This window comes from Peromyscus eremicus, chromosome 11 (assembly GCF_949786415.1).
Source record: "Peromyscus eremicus chromosome 11, PerEre_H2_v1, whole genome shotgun sequence".
Taxonomy (NCBI): domain Eukaryota; kingdom Metazoa; phylum Chordata; class Mammalia; order Rodentia; family Cricetidae; genus Peromyscus; species Peromyscus eremicus.
Window position 1 is genome coordinate 53664345 of NC_081427.1, and position 20566 is coordinate 53684910.

A 20566-nucleotide genomic window follows, 5' to 3' on the forward strand; every position below is an offset into this window, starting at 1 on the left:
CACTTCGATTCTGCCCTCTCTGGAGATTATGCTGGACCTGTTTATACAGAACTGATTTATTTTTCAATTGCAGATCCCATGATGGCTAGTTCGGGCTGTCAACTCTGCTGGGTTGAGGTATGTTTAAGGATGGGTAAAGCATTCTCTGGGGACTGTCTGTGAGTGTTTCCAGAGCGGATTGTTGTATGGGTCCTTGAACCAAGTGGGAAGACATGGGATGGCACCACCCAGTCAACGGGGGTGCGTGTGGTGTGTGTGTGTGTGTGACAGAACAAGAAAGAAAAAGAAAGGGAAGTCTGTACACCCACTTCCCATCTTGAGTAGGTACATTTTTACTGCTGCTGTTGCCCACGGACATGATTTCAGGCACTTCAGCCTTTGAGAACGGACTTAGTTTTAGAATTCTGCCCTTACTCCAGCTGCATGTCCACACATGCACGGTCCAGGAGTTATGCAGAAGGTCTTGCGTCTTACGTCATCAATGTGCGTTGGCGACTACCTGCGGCAGCGTGGTCACGCAATCAGCACGTGTATGGTGTAGCTCCTTACAGGTCGCAGACCCCCCCCCCTTTCTTTGCTCTGTTCTGCTCCCTCTCCCTCCACCCCACCATCTTTCTCTCTCTTTCCTCCCCAGGCCTGGTCCTCTTGTCCCTCCTCCTAATGAAGCTCTCTGCTACTAAGCTACTGGGTTCTGTCCTGACTGTGACCTTTCCACCAGTAACCAGCACCACACTGTTTATCATTCATTTCACTCAGACCAGGGTTTCTCCTGAGGACCTTCAGGCCTTCAGCCTTGGACTGGAATTGTGACACTGGTTACCCTTGAGCTTTCAACTTCCTGAAATGAGTCAGTTTCTTTGGCTTTCCCATCTACAGATTACTGTTGTGAGACCACTCAGCATTTGACTGTGTAAGCCAACCTAATATCTAATATTAATAAATATACTCTTACAAGATATATATATATATATATATATATATATATATATATATATATATATATATATATATATATTCTATTGAAGAATCTTATTATCACTATAACTCGACCAGTCCACTGGGTTGATGGGCATTGCTGGATTATTAAAAGGCAGCTGTAGAGACAGAAGGCTTGGTTTGACCCCTTAGGCCAGGCCATATTTATTCACAGTGAGAGGGCATTTTTGTCACCCACATGTGTGGATGGCCAAAATGCCTACAGAAGAAGATGAGATGGGGCCCCTTAAAGGGGAAGAAAGGATTTCCGCATCGCTCAAGGGAAGCTGGAAAGTGTAGTCTTTGAGCAGGAAACTATCATTCCTAATTCTGAGGGGATATAAAATAATAAGTATGCAGGGCAGGGGTACTATACTTGTTTTCTGCTGAGGAGGGTCTTTGTTGGAGGGGAATATTCTGAGTCCATTGAAGAGGGGGTCCTCTGGTCGTGTTGGGGGAGGAGTGGAGTCCTGACTTGATCTGCTGTGCTGCATCAGGCGATTGCTGTCTGCTATTTCTGAAGATACCTGAGAAATAATTATTAGAGGGCTGTGAGCGGACGATTTGGTTACAGAGCAGGACTGAGAGATTTCCTGGGAAGGCTGAGGGAGGGGAAGGAGCAGAGGCAGGAGACACAGAGTGGGTGGGTGAGGGGCAATGAGCAGAGAGTTGATTCAGGGCGCCACTGACTGGTTCCATTGCATCAAACCGAGCTAGCCGAAGTAGCTGGGAGCCACGGAGCATCAGTGGAAGGGAAGAGGAGAAAACAGAGGCAAATGTAAAGAGTTGTGTCTGCTGGGGTGAGAGAGATGAAGGTCCCCTTGAGCTAAAAGGTCTGTGTGCCGGTGTATCAGGAACAGGCTGTTGGTGGGAGCTATTGGGAGACCTCTCGTGGAAGATTTTGTTTGGGTATCGTATGAAGTTCAGTAAGTAAAGTATTTAAAAGACGGGGTGAAAACATAGGTATAACAGGGGGGAAAGAGTCATCAAGGGGCGGAGCCGGACTGGAAGGGAACCAGGAGTTTTTGTCTTGTCTTTGAGTCTTCAGGCTCCATCTCAAACCAGGTAGGATTTGCTGCCACAGAAGCGGTATCATGCTCAGAGGAGGCACAGATCCCGTCCTCAGCAGCAGTCAGAGCTAGTCCTTTTTAACTGTGGAGTACTGCAGCAGTCAAGGAATCGAGCTGGTCCTGCAGGATAAGCTGATCAGAGCTGGTGAGGCAGAGAGGTTAATATATGCCAATGAGGCTTCAGTCCAGCTGTTTTGGTTCTGAGTGCCAGAAACAATGTCCAGAGTGGCAAGAAGAGAGATGAGGTAGATGGTCCCTGAACCAATAGCCTCCTTTCAGAGGTCACTTGAATTGCTTTTTGGGGTTTGGGGGTATTGATCTCTCTAAGCACTTTAAAGGTCGACAGAAGGGTGATGTGGTGAGCATCAGTTAGAATGCCTCAGATGAGGATCTATGATAAAACTTAACAGTCAGCTAAGATCCAGAACTAAGTCAGGGGGCAATAACTACAACTTTGTGAGGAACATTAAAAGACAAAGTTACAGCTGGACACAACTTTAGTCCCATCACTTGGGAGGCAAAGGCAGGTGGGCCTCTATAAGTTTGAGGTGAGCTGTACAACAGGCTGGACCATGACTAGAGTTCTGTAGAAGGATGAGGTCACTTACATCAGACTCCTGTATAGGGAACAAGCACCTGTAAGCTTTGTAAAAGAAGTCAGTTAAAGTCAGCATCCAAGGAATGAATCTGAACAGCAAGCATCTAAGTGATAGTCCTTGTTTCCAAGTATGATGGACTTTTTATATTGGTACTCTTACCTTAAATGACCATGTCTAGTGTTTGAAAACATGACAATACATATTTTTGTTAACACAAAATTGTTATAGTAAATATATTTTTTTCTTTTCTTTTCTTTTCTTTTTTTCCCTTTGGTTTTTCAAGACAGGGTTTCTCTGTGTAGCTTTGTGCCTTTTCCTGGAACTCACTCTGTAGCCCAGGCTGGCCTCGAACTCACAGAGATCCGCCTGCCTCTGCCTCCCAAGTGCTGGGATTAAAGGCATGTGCCACCACCGCCCGGCTAGTAAATGTATTTTATATTGTCAGGCTATGTAAAGAGACAATTTAATTCTAAGTTGTATTCCCCCAAAAGAAATGCTTTTCAATTTCCAACTTAAAAAATATATTCCCAAAGACAGGACTGTCTTATCAAAAGTAAATGATTTATTTTACAAAGCTTTTAAAAATTAACCCTATTAACAGAACCTTTAAAAATTTCTCAAAAACGTTTTCATTCTCTACACTCAGCCAACAGATGAAAGATGAAAGCATCCAGTTATGTCAAATCTGTAAAAAAATAATTTGCAAGTAACAGACTGAATTAACAAAGGCTAAAACCGACTCTTTACTCCTGTCAATGGACAGATCTCTAGGTCACCACAGACTGACAGCAGTTAGCATATTTCTTAACTTCATTAAATTTAAAAATAGACTGGTTGTCTAGAGGCATAATTTGTAAAACAAACAAGCCAGTTAAATGAGCTTTAGCAAATACTGGCTTTTGGAATTTCTTGGAAAACATACATCAGCATCACCCAGCTCCTGGAGAACAATGATGTGTCTATGTCACTCAGGCACTTTACTTCACTGCCAAAGCCCTTATACTCCTCGTAGGCTTCAAGGTGAGAGCATACCAATTGGCCCTGCAGATTTATATCTGGATAGAGACTGGATTATATTCCCAAAGCACCACAGGTGAGAGCAGGTTGGAAAGAATCTCTTTTATCTGTATCATCTCCTTCCAAAGAATCTGAAGGCTTAGGATATCACTCTATAGACTCATTTGATGACTCTACAGATACAAAGCCAACTGCCAAAGAGACCACATGGATATTCCCAGGTCTCTGGCAACATACGCTAGATGATGAAGAGGTGGCTGTGGAGAGAGAGAAGGCTGGGGGGGGGGGGGGAGAGAGGCGTGGTTTGACCTTGAGCCTGACACGGCTTATTCACATTGAGAGGCCACTTTTGTCGTCCACGCCCACGTGTGAGGATGGTCAAAATGCCTACAGAAGATGGGATGTAGCCTCTCTTAGGGGTGGGAATGACTTCCACAGTCCACAAGGGAAGCTGGGAAGTGTAGTCTTTTAGCACGAAGCTATCAGGCTTTTAGGATTCCTCTCTCCAACCCATACGTAGTGACTACAATAATTTATTCTTTGTTACGATAAAATATTCCTATGAAGCTGTCTAAAGAATACATGTTATAAGGGCTGGAGAGATGGCTCACTGTGAAAAGCATCCCTGCTTTTCCAGAAGATTCAGGTTTGGCTGCCAACACCCAGACTGCAGGTCACAACTATCTGTAACTCCAGTTCCAAGGGGTCCCATGCCCTCTTCTGGCTTCCTCAGTCACCAAGCATGTAAGTGGTGCACACACATACATGCATGCAAAGTATCCACACACATAAAAACAAAGTTTAGAAAAGAATATATGTTATATACATAAGTATATTTATATATACATTAAATTACGGTTTAAAAAATCCAACAAAAAAAACTCCAAATTGTGCGATTGCCACTGTGTGAAGGTCACACTGTTATGGCCACTAAATGAAGGCCACAGTGTGATGATGTCTGTGTGATGGCCACAGTGCAATGGCCACTGTTTGGTGGTCATGGTTTGATGGTCAGTATACGACGGCCACCCTGAGATATTCATTCTATGATTACCACGGTGTGATGGTCACTGGGTGACATCCACTGTATGATGACCACCATGTGATGGTCACTATGTGATGGCCACCATATGATTACCACGGAATGAGGCCATTGTATGATGGCCACTGTTGGTAACTGTTTGGTGGCCACATTATGGTGGTCAGAATGAGATGGTAACTGTGTGATGGCCGATGAATGATGTACACTGTATGATGGTCACCATGTGATGGTCAGTGTGTGATGATCATAGTGCAGTGGTCACTGTGTGATCGGCATAGTGTAACGGCCACTGTTTGGTGGTCTCGGTGTGATGGCCACTGTATGATGGTGTCTTAGTTAAGGTTTGTGTTGCTGTGAAGAGACATCATGGCCACGGCAACTCTTATAAAGGAAAACATTTAATTGGGATGGCTTACAGTTCACAGGTTTAGTCCATTATCATCATGACAGTACGTGGCGGCATGCAGGCAGGCACGGTGCTGGAGAAGGAGCTGAGAGTCCTACATCTTGATCCACAGGCAACAGGAAGTGAACTGACACAATGGGTGTAGCTTGAACATATATGAGACCTCAAAGCCTCCCACACCACTACCACAGTGACACACTTCCTCCAACAAGGCCACACCTACTCCAACAAAGCTACCCCTCCCAACAGTGCCACTTTCTATGAGCTTATGGGGGTCAATTATATTCAAACTACCAGATGGCAACCATGTGACAGTCACTGTGTGATGGTCACAGTGTAATGGCTACTCTTTGGTCATCACTATATGATGGCCAGCATGTGGTGGTCACAGTGAGATGGCCACTGTGTGATGGTCACTGTGTGACATCTGAGTGATGTCCACTGTGTATAGTCACAGTGTGATAGCCACTGTTTGTTGGCCACCAAATGATGGTCATTGTGATATAGCCACTGTGTGATGGCCACTGTTTGTTGGCCACCAAATGATGGTCATTGTGATATAGCTACTGTGTGATGGCCACAATATACTGGCCACTGAGTGGTGGTCAGTGTGTGACAGCAGTTGTGTGATGACAATGGCCAATGTGTGATGGCCACTTTTTGATAGTCCCATTGTGATGGCCAATGTCTGATGATCACTGTGGGATGGCCACCATGTGACAGTCACTGTGTGATGGCCACAGTGTGGTGGCCACTATTTTATGGCCATGGTGTAATGGTCACTGTTTGGTGTTGCCTGTGTGATGGTCATTGTAAGATGCCCACCCAGTGACAGGGCTTGGGACAACGCTCTGTGTCAGAGCACTTGTCTAGTACACAAGAAGCCTTAGGTTCAATCCCCAGCTCCATTATATTCTCCCAACCATACTAAAAGGTGTCTGTTTTCCCTCTCTTGCCAAAATAGTTCATTACCACACTATAAATAACTGATTTCCCTGAATTCTCATTCAAATGATATGTTTTACTACTGTGAAATGAAGGTGCTAAGTCTTTGGTAGCCCTGATGTTATTTTCTTAGCTTTTATCTGAGAAACTCCCAGATGTAATTGCATCATTTATTCTTATCAAAATATTGAGTTAAATTGTATGAATTTGAGAAGGATTTCAAGAAGAAAAAAGAAAGTTGAAGAATCATAGTTAATGTGATCTATTGATGTGAAAAAGCAGAAGGTAGGTCCATCCTGATGGTAAACCATGGTCAACCCAACAAATAGAACACCATCTGGCAGGTGTGGTGGTGCACGCCTTGAATCCCAACCCTCGGGAGGCAGAGGCAGGTGGATCTCTGTGAGTTCGAGGCCAACCTGCTCTACAGAGTGAGTTCCAAGACTGCCAGGGCTGTTATACAGAGAAACCCTGTCTCTTAAAACCAACCAACCAAACAAACAAACAAATAAACAAAACAAAGCCGCCATCTGGAACTGCTTCTGCAGGAAGAGCCTCTGTTCTCTACACGTGTCTGAAGAAAGGTTTAGGTTAAAGGCAGACAAAATAAAAAGGAAGTTCTCATCAACATGTGCATTTTTGTTTGTTTGAGACAGGGTCTTGTTTTAGCCCAGGCTGGCCTCAAACTCTTTATGTAGCCAAGGATGACTTTGAACTACTGACCCTTCTGCCTCTACTTCATCAGTGCTGAGATTACAGGCATGTGCCAACCTTGCTCAGCTTCTCAAAAGGTGCATTTTAATGTGCTTCATCAGCCATTTTTGAAAATTTGCAAAAGACTATGGAAACTTTTAATGTTTCCAGAAATGCACAGATGTCAATAATGTAGCCATTCTACAGGTTTCCTTTTTAAGTTTATGCAAAACAGATCCAGGTCATCTTGCCAAAGGACTAATTTGCTAAGTGACCTCCATCAACTTCTTAAGTATTCCTTTTTAGTTCACTGGTTTTCATTTGTCACTGCAACTGAAGACAGAGGGGGATCACGCCCCCTTAAGAGGGCAGTTTCCACACATGTTTTCTGGAAGATGTGTGTGTGTGAGTGTGTGTGTGTGTGTGTGTGTGTGTGTGTGTGTGTGTGCTTGGTCAGACAATAATGGATGCAGACACTTTCACTCTGATGGGGTTCTAGAACGTCTTCAGTAGTCACCATATTCATGGAGAACAGTACCCCAAAGTTTGCCTCTGTGTTTTACTTTTTCCTCTTCTCCTCTTCTCTCATTCCTCCCTCTCCTCTCCTCCCTTACTTCCTTTTTGGTTTTCCTGTGGCCTTTTGAAATAGATTTCACTGTGCTGCCCGGTCTGGCCTCAAACTTGCCGTTTTCTCCTCCTTCCTCCCCCAGGCGCACAGCACCGTACAGATGTGGCTTTTCCTATTTAAGGGAGTTCAGGAGCAGTGAATTTTATTTGAAAGGAAATAGTGTATCAGATGTAGGTGCTTTCCATCTATATGAAATAGAAAACGAGTGACTTGGGAAACATAGGCAGCCTTTGCACACCCGTGATGAATTACTGTCTCTGTGTTGAGGCACTATCCCTCCAGACACAGGGTCAAATTGTAGATAAAGTGAATAGAATTACTCTCCTTAATTACAATGGATGCTCATGAAACAGGCTTAGCTAAAAAAAATGATTTTCAGGTTTTAACGCTTAATATTCTCAAATAATAACTGTAAGGGAAAGTTCTGTTAAAATTATACGTGATTTATATGTAATTATATATCATATTATATCTGTACAATAGAAATGAGGTTTGGAAATTGAAGCAGGAGACTTACTTGGCCACCAAGGCTGTCAGTCACTTGAGACAAATGACATAAAAATCCCAGCATTAGTGGTATGTTGGTATTTTTGTGTTCCTATGATCAAAACACAGGAGAGAAAGTTCTGGAGCAACAGACTTCTTTTGGCTCCTGGTTTCAGAGGGTCCAGTCCATGGTTGCTTGGTGTCCTGCACTTGGACAGGACATCATGGTGGTGGCAGTGGGTGGCAGATTGGAGCTGTTCTCTGCTTGGCTAAACAAGAAGCTGGGAGAGACAGGAAGAGGCCAGAATGCCGCACTCCAAGAACATGCTCCCAGTGGCCTACTTCTTCAGCTAGGCTCCAATTTCCAGAGTTTCCAGACCCTTTCAAAAGAGCTCTACTTGGGGACTAGACAGAGGAGGGGCGTGAGATGTGTTCGTACATGTTTATATATTTCTGATGTATGTTATGTGTTTGGGTGTGTGAATGTGGGCACATGTTTGGCACTGAACACGTGTGGAGATCAGAGGACAACCTTAATGTTGGTCTTTACCCTCTACTTTTTTTGAGACAGGGTCTCTTGTTTGCTTCTTTGTATGCCAGGCTCCCTGGGCCTACAAGCTCCTAGTGACTCTGTCTTCAGTTTTCCTGTAGGAACGCTGGGGTTACAGACGTACACTATCATGGCTGGTCTTACCCACTTAGCCATCTCCCTATTCCTTTAAACAAGGATGAAGAGGTGGGGTGGGGGAGTGAGGGAGCGCTCCATCTGAGGATCTGCATCTCTGCTTTCTGCTTCGTCCAGATGTGAGGTGCTGAGGGGTCACAGAGGAAAGCTACTTGCCCCATGACAGACTGTGTCTTCAAACTGTGAGCCAAAGAAAACCCCTCCCTTGTGGTTTATTTTTGCTGGGGATTTGGGCAGCGTTGAGATGAGTAACTAATGACAGCACTGTGGGATGGTCTGTATGTCAAATGTGTTGCTGATTGGTCAGCGGCCAGGCAGGAAGTATAGGCGGGACTAACAGAGAGGAGAACTGAGAGAATAGGAAGGAGGGAGGAGACACTGCCAGCCGCCATGATGACAAATAGCATGTGAAGATGCCTGTAAGCCACGAGCCACGTGGCAAGGTATAGATTTATGGAAATGGATTAATTTAAGATACAAGAACAGTTAGCAAGAAGCCTGCCACGGCCATAGAGTTTGTAACCAATATAAGTCTCTGTGTTTACTTGGTCGGGTCTGAGCGGCTGTGGGACTGGCAGGTGAGAGAGATTTGTCCTGACTGTGGGCCAGGCAGGAAAACTCTAGTTACACAGCACTCTGTAAATCTATGATATCTGTGATAACTGAAGACAAGGGGCAAACACAAATGCTTTAGAAGAACAGTTTCAGAGCCTGGGTGTTTCTCAGTGTTAGAGACTGTGTCGACTCAAGACTTAAGGGCCTGGAAAGCATGTCAGGCTGGCCACGCAGAGACGTTTTGACCAAAGAGAGAAGGTGGCTGGTGTTAGGAAGCTGCATCTGTCCATGTTTGTGGACACTGGGAAAGACATTCCCTCCTACAGCATGATGGCCTAACCTTAGCTGTTTGGAGGCCCCTTGAGAAACTCTGAGGCCACCATACTGCTTTTCCATGCACTTGACAGTAACATAGGTCATGTCTTTTAGCAAAGAGAGGCATTTGGATAGGGAGAAACAAGTCTCTGGGCCCTGAGAAGCATTTGGCTTCCATTTTTCTAAGATTCCCGATTTTGATGCTCATGGGGCACTGTATTAGTTATTTTTCTCATTGCTATAACAAACACCTGATGAAAGCAACTTAAAGGAAGGAAGGGTTTTGTTTTGTTTTGTTTGGCTTACAGTTTGAGGGTACAGTCATCAAAGCAGGGACAGATGTTGTGAGAGGACTGTGAGCCATTCAGTCATATTGCACTCACAGCCAGAGCAGAGAGATGAATATTGGTGTTCGGTTCACTTTCTTCTAAAAAAGAAAAAAGCCAAAACTGCACCATGGAAAAAAGAAAGCATCTTCAATAAATGGTGCTGGCATAACTGGATGTCACCATCTATATTCATATCTGTCACCATGCACAAAACTTAAGTCCAAGTGGATCAAAGACCTCAACATAAATCCAGTTACTCTGAACCTGATAGAAGAGAAAGTAGAAAGTAGTCTTCAATGCATTGGCACTTGAGATCACTTCCTAAATATAACATCAGTAGCACAGACACTGAGAGCAACAATTAATAAATGGGACCTCTTGAAACTGAGAAACTTTTGTAGGGCAAAGGACATGGTCAATAAGACCAAACGACAGCCTACAGAATGGGGAAAGAAATTCACCAACCCCACATCTGACAGAGTGCTGATCTCCAACATATATAAAGAACTCAAAAAGCTAGACTTCAAAATACTGAACAATCTAATTTAAAAAAGGGGCTACAGAGCTACACAGAGAATTCTCAACAGAAGAATCTCAAATGGCTGAAAGACATTTAAGGAATTGCTCAACATTCTTAGTTATCAGGGAAATGCAGATTAAAATGACTCTGAGATACCATCTTATACCTGTCAGAATGGCTAAGATAAAAAACATTGAAGACAGCTTATGTTGTAGAGGATGTGGAGCAAGGGGAACACTCCTACATTGTTGGTGGGAATGCAAACTTATACAGCCACTTTGAAAATAAGTATGGCAGTTTCTCAGAAAATTGGGAATCAGTCTCCCTCAAGACCCAGCTATACAACTCTTGGGCATATACCCAAGGAATGCTCAATCATACCACAAGGACACATGCTCAACTATGTTCATAGCAGCATTATTTGTAATAGCCAGAACCTGGAAACAACCTAGATGCCCTTCGACTGAAGAATGGATAAAGAAAATGTGGTACATATACACAATGGAGTACTACTCAGCAGAGAAAAACAATGACATCATGAGGTTTGCAGGCAAATGGATAGAACTAGAAAATATCATCCTGGGCCGGGCGGTGGTGGCTCACGCCTTTAATCCCAGCACTTGGGAGGCAGAGCCAGGCGGATCTCTGTGAGTTCGAGGCCAGCCGGGGCTACCAAGTGAGTTCCAGGAGAGGCGCAAAGCTACACAGAGAAACCCTGTCTCGAAAAAAACCAAAAAAAAAAAAAAAGAAAATATCATCCTGAGTGAGGTAACCCAGACTCAGAAAGACAAACATGTTATGTACTCACTCATAAATGGATACTAGATGTAAAGCAAAGGATAACCAGACTGCAACTCACAGCTCCAGGGAGGCTAGCTAGTAAAGAGGTCCTAGGAAAGACACAGGGATCACCCAGTGACAAAGAAATGGGTGAAAAATCTACATGGGCAAAATGGGGGTGGGTGGGAGGTAATGGAGGGCAAGTGTCTGGGGAAAGAGAGCTTAGGGGAGCAGGAGGTCCTAGCTGGATCAGGAACAGAGTGGGAGAACAAGGAAAGAGATACCATGATAAATGAAGACCCCATGGGAATAGGAAGAAGCAGAGTGCTAGAGAGGTTTCCCAGGAATCCACAAAGATGACTCCATTATAGACTACTGGCAATGGTTGAGAGGGTGCCTGAGCTGACCTACTCTGATGATCGGATGGCTGAACACCCTGACTGTCATGATAGAACCCTCATCCAGTGACTGATGGAAGCAGATGCAGAGATCTACAGCCAAGTCCCAGGCTGAACTCCAGGAGTTCAATCGAGAGAGAGAAGGGATTATATGAGCAAGAGATATTGAGACCATGATTGGAAAAAGCACAGGGACAAATAGCCAAACTAGTGGAAACACATGAACTGTGAACCAATAGCTGAGGAGCCCCTGTGGTACTGGGCTAGGCCCTCTGGATAAGTGAAACAGTTGTTTAGGGGTCCCCCAGGCAGTGAGACCAGGACCTGTTCTTAGTGCATGAGCTGGCTTTTTGGAACCCAGGGCCTATGCTGAGACACTTTGCTTGGCCTTGGTGCAGGGAGGAGGGGCTTGGACCTGCCTCAACTGAATGTACCAGGCTCTGCTGACTCCTCAGGGGAGACCTTGCCTTGGAAGAGGTGGGAATGGGTGGTGAGTTGGGGGGGAAGGCTGGGGGTGGGAGGAGGGAGGACGGGGAATCCGTGGTTGATATGTAAAACGAATAGAAAATCTCTTAATAAACAAAAAAAAAATTGTTTTGTTATTTTTTTAAGCGTATGAGTGTTTTGCTTGCATGATGTATGTGTACAACATGTATGCCTGCTGCCCCTAAAAAGGAAGTTACAGAGAGTTGTGAATCACCTTGTAGGTACAGGGAACCAAACTTCAGTCTTCTGCAAGAGCAACACTCCAGCCCTTTTCTTTCTCTTTTGTTAAGCTCTTGAGACGGTGCCACCCACATTCTGGGTGGATTTCCCCTCCTTAGTTAAATCTTTCTGGACACACCCAGAGGTGTGTCTCCATGGTGACTTCTAAGTCTGGTTAAGTTGAGGGTGAAGATTAACTATTGTAGGCACTTGGTGACCTTCTCCCTTGGATATTTTAGGTGTGTTGGTTTAAGAGCTGGGGACGTAGCTCAGCAGCAAAGTCCTTACCTAACTTTGTGTGGCAGCCTGCCCTTCCTGCCCAGAACCTATGGAAAAGAAAATAGTGGCCTGTGTGACTTTTATCATCAGAGGAAGTTTAGGAAGACTGCCTCGGACAGTAGGGCAGCTCTCTCGCTTCTGTGTAAGGAAGCCGATGTAATATTTAACCATTGGAGAGAGGCAGCTGCTTGGACAAAGTCTGTCTAGGAAAAAAGAACAAGACCAGAGTTACCGTTCAGTGGAGGAAGAAGTCCATGGGTCTCTTTGGAAACTCTATAGTTAGTCATAAAAGACAGATAATGTCACTGAAGATCAAGCTGTCTTCCTTACATCAGCTTGGGTTTGGTTGCAAAACAGGGCAGGTTCAAAAATCCAGCTGTTGGTCTCCCCTTGGAGACCTGGAACTGTGCAGTCACCAGAACACAGGGCCTGAAGCCTGGGTCCAGGCAACATCTCACCATGTCTGATGCTCACACGAAACTCTGCCAGCCATGTGGCCCACAGAAAGGGCTCCTGAGCTGTCTTTCCTCTCCCACGGCTAGAGTGATTCCCAGATGCCAAGAGTTAGAGAAACGTGAACCCAGGACGGGACATAACAGGGTCTCAGAGACTTGCTGAGAGCTGGCATTGAGGACCAAGTATTCTTGTGGTTTGAGTGTGATTCCAAGGCTTGTATGTAACTCACCTCTTGAACTCATGTATTGATGGTATTTGGGGGTCAAGCCTTTGGGACACAATCAGGGATAGAGGAGGTAGTCAGAGTGGGGCCCCCCCGATGGTATTAGTGGCTTTCTGAGAGGAAGAGAAGACACAGTCTGATGTATTGTACTGTTCTCATCAGGTGGGGGAGATGGCAGAAAGAAGACTTTCCGTAGATGCCAGTGTGTTGACGTTGGCCCCAGAAAGGTGGAACTGTGAAAAATAACTGTCTTTTCTGTATAAACGACTCAGCCTGGAATTTCCTGTTAGAAAATGGCCTAAGAGAATCTTCAGAAGTGGAGACTCCTTACATGGTTAAGACTAGAAATACTGTGTATGGACCTATTTCTGCTGAACCGACCTAGCCAAACACCAGGCAGAGTCGGCACTCCACTTTGATGTCAGCACTGGGGGAGGCAGAGGCAGGCAGATCTCTGTGAGTTAAGGCCAGCCTGGTCTACAGAGCTAGTTCTAGGACAGCCAAGGCTATACAGAGAAACTCTGTCTCAAAAAATCAAAAACCTTGGCCGGGCGGCGGTGGTGCACGCCTTTAATCCCAGCCCTCGGGAGGCAGAGGCAGGCGGCGGATCTCTGTGAGTTCGAGGCCAGCCTGGTCTACAGAGTGAGTTCCAGGAAAGGTGCAAAGCTACACAGAGAAATCCTGTCTCGGGGAAAAAAAAAAAAATCAAAAACCAAAACCAAAATAATAAAAAAAAAAAGTTCAGTTAGGCTTCAAGCAGGTGGCCAATGATACACCACAGACACCCTCCAGCTTGAGGGTGGTGCTGCCATTGGCACTAACCTGGCTTTGGAAGGACAGAAACAGAAGCATAGGGCAGTGCCACGTGTGACTGTAGAGTAGCATCTCCTGACACAACAGTGGCTTAAGGAGTGATTTACTATTATTATTATTATTATTATTATTATTTTATTATTATTATTAATGAGTAGATGACTGGATGAATGAATGTAGAGTAGAAGGACAGCTAGCCATTCCTTTATAAAACAGAAACCTCCGCTTTCTGGAAACCCACAACAACACTTCGGGCTTCACTTCTTGGACCTTTATTCTTCTAAACAAAGTTCAGCCTGTGTCTGTTACACTCTGTTAACCACGGAAACCCAAAGGTCCTTCTCTAACTAACCCGCTGCGCTCCCTGCTCTCACAGTCTCTGCCTCCTCTCATGTTGGACAGTCGCGAGAGGAGCTATGGAGCACAGCAGCAATCACCCGGAGGACTTCCCGCTTAATGTGTTTTCCGTCACTCCCTACACACCCAGTACGGCCGACATCCAGGTGTCCGACGACGACAAGGCGGGGGCCACTTTGCTTTTCTCCGGGATCTTTCTAGGACTGGTGGGGATCACGTTCACTGTCATGGGCTGGATCAAGTACCAGGGCGTCTCCCACTTTGAATGGACCCAGCTCCTCGGGCCCATCCTCCTCTCCGTCGGAGTGACGTTCATCCTGATCGCTGTGTGCAAGTTCAAAATGCTTTCCTGCCAGTGGTGCACAGAAGGCGAGGAGAGGGTCCTGGACTCGGACCAGACCTCGGGAGGACAGTCGTTCGTTTTCACCGGCATTAACCAGCCCATCACCTTCCACGGGGCCACCGTGGTGCAGTACATTCCTCCTCCCTACGGTTCTCAGGAGCCTCTGGGGATGAATGCCGCCTACCTGCAGCCCATGATGAACCCTTGCGGCCTCGGCCTCGTACCTTCTAGCGGAGCAGTGGCTGCCACCCCAAGCCCCCCTCAGTACTATACCATCTACCCTCAAGACAACGCTGCTTTCGTGGAGAACGAGGCCTACCCTCCTTTCGTGGGTGTTGGAAACGACAGGTATGCTGGGTCCTGGGATCGCTCTTCTCCCGTTCAGCATCACAGTATCTATGGCTATGTTTGGACCTCCAGGCAGGTGATGGGGACTGTACACGACGGTGTAGCCTGCCACCCAGGGTGGTTGCAACAGAGCTCTGCAAGTGCAACTGTGTTTTGTGCTGTTTCAGGCCCAGCTCTGATGCTGACCAGCCAGAAGGGACGCAGACGGAAGACGAGGACTCCGTCCGTTTCTCGCCTCCCCCCTATGAGGAGATATACACCCTCCCTCGCTAGAGACTGTAACGTTCAGGGAATGGGCATTTAAGTCATTGTGATGTGATACTTGGAGAGATGGATGTCGTGACCTTCACAAGTTAGATGCCAAAGCAGCTCAGGCGACCTTACAGATGTCATTCAAGGTGGGAAAGAAGTGGAGGGGGAGGGTGTGAAATGTACCCCTTAAATTAAGCTGCCCCGGGTAAATTCTCACGTGTTACACGTTTGAATTCTCTCAGCTTAGAAATTTTCTGCAGCTGGAGGCATCACTTAGTGGTAGAATGAAATGTAGCATACTCAGTGCCTGGGGTTTGATCTCTAGTACCAGGCAAACAAAACCAAAACCAAGTAAGATCCCTCTACTTAAGGTCCAGGGGGAAAACGGCACCCCGTTTCCCCATCCCCCACCCTGTCTCCATTCTCCATGGCCTTGGGAGTTTTAACTCCAGTGGCCATGGCAGCTTTCAGAGTGATAAAGTGGGACTGGAGAGGAAGTAGGCCCAACAGGGATTTCCCCCTGCACCCATGCTGGACCTCCCAAAGTGGACTTACTTCTCCCAAACAACCTGGTTGCTATGTGATCTCCCTTGAAGCCTTTGGATCTTGAAAAGTCTGTAAAAGAAATAAAGAGGGAAAACCCATTAACAAATAAATAAATAAATAGAATGGAATAAAATAATGCCTCGTGTTAGAATAGTACTGGATGACTGATGAGACAGTGTGGAAGAGATCAAGTAGGCTAATGAATAAATCCATAATCTGTCACTAAGTCACAGTGACACCTGCTGCTGCTGCTTCTGCTGCTGCTGCTTCTGCAAGGTTGAAGTTCAAGGTGTAATGTACCCGAGTGAGTTCCTCGTCCCCCCCTCATCCCCAAGCTATGATCTGCTGGCTTGAACTGGCTCAACCGGGTGGCTTACAGAACACAGGTACTTCTCTGTTACAGTTCCACAGAGTCGAGCTGCCCCGTCAGTGGACAGTGGTGAATCACGGAGCCGATCTCCCCAGGTGAGAAGAGTTCACATTCCTCAGAACAAAGAGAGCTGATCTCCTTCATCTTTCTAAATCTGAGCTGTCAGTCAGCAACCAGAACAAAGTTGCAGACTTTAGGAGGTGTCTAAAGGTTTTACAAAGAGATAGGGCTATTCAAGGTGAAGGTGTTTTTCCCAGGAAAGACACAAGAATTAGCAAGTCTTTAAGGTTTCAGTACTGTGCTTATACATGGAGTTATTTTTACTTTCTATCAGATCTAGTTTTTCCAATGATAGTAAAATAACCTGGCTTATTATTGTGATTCATATTATGCCTTAGGGATAAAAGCTTTTATAGTTATTTTTCACTTTGGTGATAACAAGCAGTAGAAAACTAGAAGTCTCTGTACTCTGCATAGTGATTCTCCATCCAACATGCTCATGAAATCCCAGCATTCACTCTTTAGACTGTCTTCAAATTCACTACGTAACTATGTAGATCAGGCTGGCCTTGAACTCACAGAGATCCACCTGCCTCTGCCTCCCAGGTGCTGGGATTAAAGGTACACCAGCATGACCAGCAAAATCTCCAATTCTCAGCTAAGGGTCTCTTAGCTAAGGGCCACTGACTTTAGGGAGGAGACTAGGAGACAAGGACATGGTAGAGCATCGTTAACGGCATGCTGACTGACACATGGCACAGCCCTGCCTCCCTTGGCCCTTTTCTTCCCACCCGCATCTCCTTTTATAATCGTGGTTTGAGTCATAATGAGCATCAAAAGGGGCATGTCAGGAAAGGGGATCTGTACAGAGCTGGGTTGGACGAGACAGACAGTCGTCTTGGGATTGCTGGGAGAGCCAGCTTTTCAGGAATGGGACCTCTGGGGATTTTCCCTAAGCCAACATAGACGTCATTTATGTATCTGCCGATGCCACTTCAGGACTAGTGTCCCCAGGAGTTCAGAGTATGTGTGAGGTTTGCAGTAGTTTGGGAATTGGAGTTTGGGAGCCAGGAATGGAGTCCAGTTGATATAAAGCCTGTGTAGCATGCACAGAACCCTGGTTTGATCCCCACTGGTACATAGACTGGGCACGGAGGTCCATACCTGTGATCCAAGCACGCTGGGGCAGGAGCAGGAGGGTCAGAAATTCAAGGTTATTATCTGCTACAGACCACATCCGAGGCCAGCTTGACATACACACAACCATTGCAAAAGAAAGATAACGGTGAGAATTTGGGTTTTTTTTTTCAAGCCACGTTTATTTGTTGACATCTAATTTGTAGCAGCCACAAAGCCAGAAGATACTTGTGAAAAACTAAACCAAGAAAAGAGCAGATACAGCTCCGCCCTCAGAACATCTCCAGTCTAGTGGGGGGATGGACACTGGCTACTTTTCTCTGTGATCTGTTGATTATTCTCAGGTTCCTATGGGGACCCCTGGAGAAATAAAGTCAGAGCCATTGCCTTGTGTGACCCCAGGGAGTCCTGTTCACAGGGTCTGTCTGTCTGTCTACCGGTGGTGTTGGTCAGGGAGTGAGGACTGTGCAGGGACTTAAAGGAACATTTATACTCGCTAGAAAGAGAAGGGAGCACAGCACACAAGGAGGGGAGGAGCCTGCAGATCCATGTGGGAGGCAGAAGAAGAGGCACCACGTGGGTGGGTCGGGGAAGCTGTCTTACCTGCTACGCCAGCCCTGCAAGGGAGCGTCTTTACCATACAAGGGAGTGAACTCCACTCGCTAATTTTCTTGCTGTGAGACAGTCCCACCACACTCTATTCTCGTATCTGGGAGCAGCTGAGGCTGAAGTATGGGAAACCCACTGAGGGACACCTGGCCTGTGACCACCAGGTCCTGGCTTGGGCTCCTGGTCAGCCAGTGTGTATGTGTTCTCCACAGTTTCTGGCTGCGGCCTACATGGTCGCCTTTGAACTTTCTCTCAGTATCTTATCAAGGGTGAATGTGAGACTGATCTGGGGTCAGGGGACTGGAGCCAGTCCCCTGGTTTTCTGTCTCCTCCTGTGGGGGAGGCAGCCTGGCTCTGGGCAGACACTGAAGGAGTCCAACGTCCGGCTTGCCAAGCATTTAGGTTTTGCGTGAGAGCACTTGGGAAGCGGAGGATATTTCACTTTTATCTCTTTGGAAGAAAGCCACTTTATTCGAATTGACTCACAAATAGTAACTTTAAACGGTTTAAGGAGACACACAATTGCCTGCCCAGCCCCCGCCCCCAATTCTACACCATCTCAGGGAACGTCAATGCAGTCCGAACAGTCCGAGGCAGTGAGGCTGTGAATAATGAGAGGTTTAACTTGGAGCCTTGCACCCTATAGTTTTATCATCGGTTACATTTTTTTGAGGTGAAAAAACTTGGTGATCAGAGCCAATTTTCCGTTTCTTCAATATGAACTTAAAAAACAAAACAAAATAACAACAACAACAACAACTAATGACCCTCTCTTATTGCCTGCCTTCTGTTCCACTAAAACCTTCCTTCCCGACAAGTGCCTTTCCTACTTTGTGTGAGCGTGTGTGTGTGTGTGTGTGTGTGTGTGTGTGTGTGTGTGTGTGTGTTGTGTGTTTGGCCCATTGAGTTTCACTAGGGTCATTTGCATGAGCATGGGGGAGAACTCAATTAGACTAGTTCATTTGCAAGCCGACCTGAACAGCATTCAAAAAATTGTCTTAGCTCCTAAGAACAAGGACTATGATGCAGCTACTGCCGCTCCCTGAGGCTCCCGGGAAGGGAACCAGCATTTCTCCCTCCACCTCAGCGATGGCATTAGCCAGTGGGTGGCCCACCAGCCACACTAACTGTAATGGCTGTGATCTGGGCCATGGGACCCAGCTGCTGGGTGCAGCATCAGTGGGCCAATGGAGATGGGCCTGCTCTTGGTGGCAGAGCAGCAGGGGCTGGCCGGAGGACATCTCTCACCTGAGGGACCCTGATAGCAGCAGAGAGGCCATGTGGGACGTCTTTGGCATCCCAAGCTCGTGGTGACTCAGCAGCTAGAAATGGTGGGTTCTGTGGGAGTGTTTCAAAGAAGAGGAACTGTGACCTGTTAGGCCGAGACCCAGAAGGCTTATTGGGGTGTAATGTCTCCGCCTCCTCCCTTCACACTCAGCCTCCAGTGGGGTCATGTAGTGGACCACCGACAGCGAATTCAAAATGTTGCTGAAAAGGATTTTAATTATAGGAAACAGTGTTTTTTGTTTTTTTTTAATACTTTATTAGTTGTCGTAATCAAACCCACACAGATCAGACTTTCAATTTAATACTGTGTGCTACCTTTTACAAATAAAAAAAGTAAGTTCAACATTTTTAATAAAGCTGTTAATTCCTGTACAACGGCAACTCAACACGGTAGACTTTTTTTCCAAAGTTGACAACACAGCTAGCTTCCCAAAATCCAGTGTATGTGTATATATCTACCTTTGTTTGCATTAGAGACCGATAACAGTCGTGGAAACATTCGGAACACTTCACGGAAAAAAAAAAGTGAAAAAACAAACAAAAAAACAAAACCCTGGGGGCTGGAGAGATGGCTCAGAGGTTAAGAGCACTGGCTGCTCTTCCAGAGGTTCTGAGTTCAATTCCCAGCAACCACATGGTGGTTCACAACCATCTGTAATGAGATCTGGTGCCCTCTTCTGGCCATGTAAACAGAGCACTGTAGACATAATAAATAAATTAAAAAAAAAAAAAAAAAAAAAAAACAACCCTGGAAAACAACACAGTTCTGTTGATGCCGTGGGACCTGCATCCTTCCTCTTTTTTATTAGCCTCTCAATCATCATCTGGACAAAGAACGTTCTGGTGGCACCGCTGAGAACAGCTCTGATAAGGCAGAGTCACTATTGTGCATTGTGGGGCAGGTACAAGCTGTCTTACAGCCACAGAGGTTGGGCCCCGGCCTATAACTAGAGTGCTAGCTATAACTATATAACCGATAACTATATAACCTACAGCTACAGTGCTGGTAGATACACTGAATGGGGACTGTTGGAGACTTGAACCCGCTGTTCCAGCAGAGGGCCCCAAAGAGGGCATGGAGAAAAGGCTTCTGAATGAAGAACCTCCTAGATGGCCATGGCAGTTCTCTTCCATCACCTCAGCACCCGGGGATGAGCGTGGAGGTCTGAGGCAGGAGGATCCCCACAAGCTCAAAGCTAGCCTGGGCTACACAGGGAGTTTCAGGCCAGCCTAGGCTGAGTCTCCAAACAATGCCAACAAAAGAACAACAAAGTTGACCTTAGCTGGGAGCACCAGGGAGCAGATGAGAACTGAGTCTCCTGGCTGGCAAAGCGGAGGGCTGTGGACGTCTTTGGTGGGGCAGGCGTGAGCTCATGAAGGCTTGAGACGCAAGACCAG

At 46.1% G+C, this 20566-nt stretch overlaps 1 protein-coding gene across 1 annotated transcript; it reads left to right on the forward strand.

The window, feature by feature from the left end:
• The first annotated feature begins 14335 nt into the window (after positions 1-14335).
• Positions 14336-15240, forward strand: Tmem174 (transmembrane protein 174). The gene is made up of 2 exons (XM_059276670.1): positions 14336-14967; positions 15135-15240. The coding sequence occupies exons 1-2, from the start codon at positions 14336-14338 to the stop codon at positions 15238-15240; spliced, it is 738 nt and encodes a 245-aa protein (XP_059132653.1).
• The last annotated feature ends 5326 nt before the right edge of the window (positions 15241-20566 follow it).

Coding starts and splice junctions, on each gene's coding strand:
- Tmem174 (XM_059276670.1), top strand. CDS start 14,336: ATGGAGCACAGCAGCAATCACCCGGAGGACTTCCCGCTTAATGTGTTT. Junction 14,968..15,134: donor GTGGGTGTTGGAAACGACAG/GTATGCTGGGTC, acceptor GTGCTGTTTCAG/GCCCAGCTCTGATGCTGACC.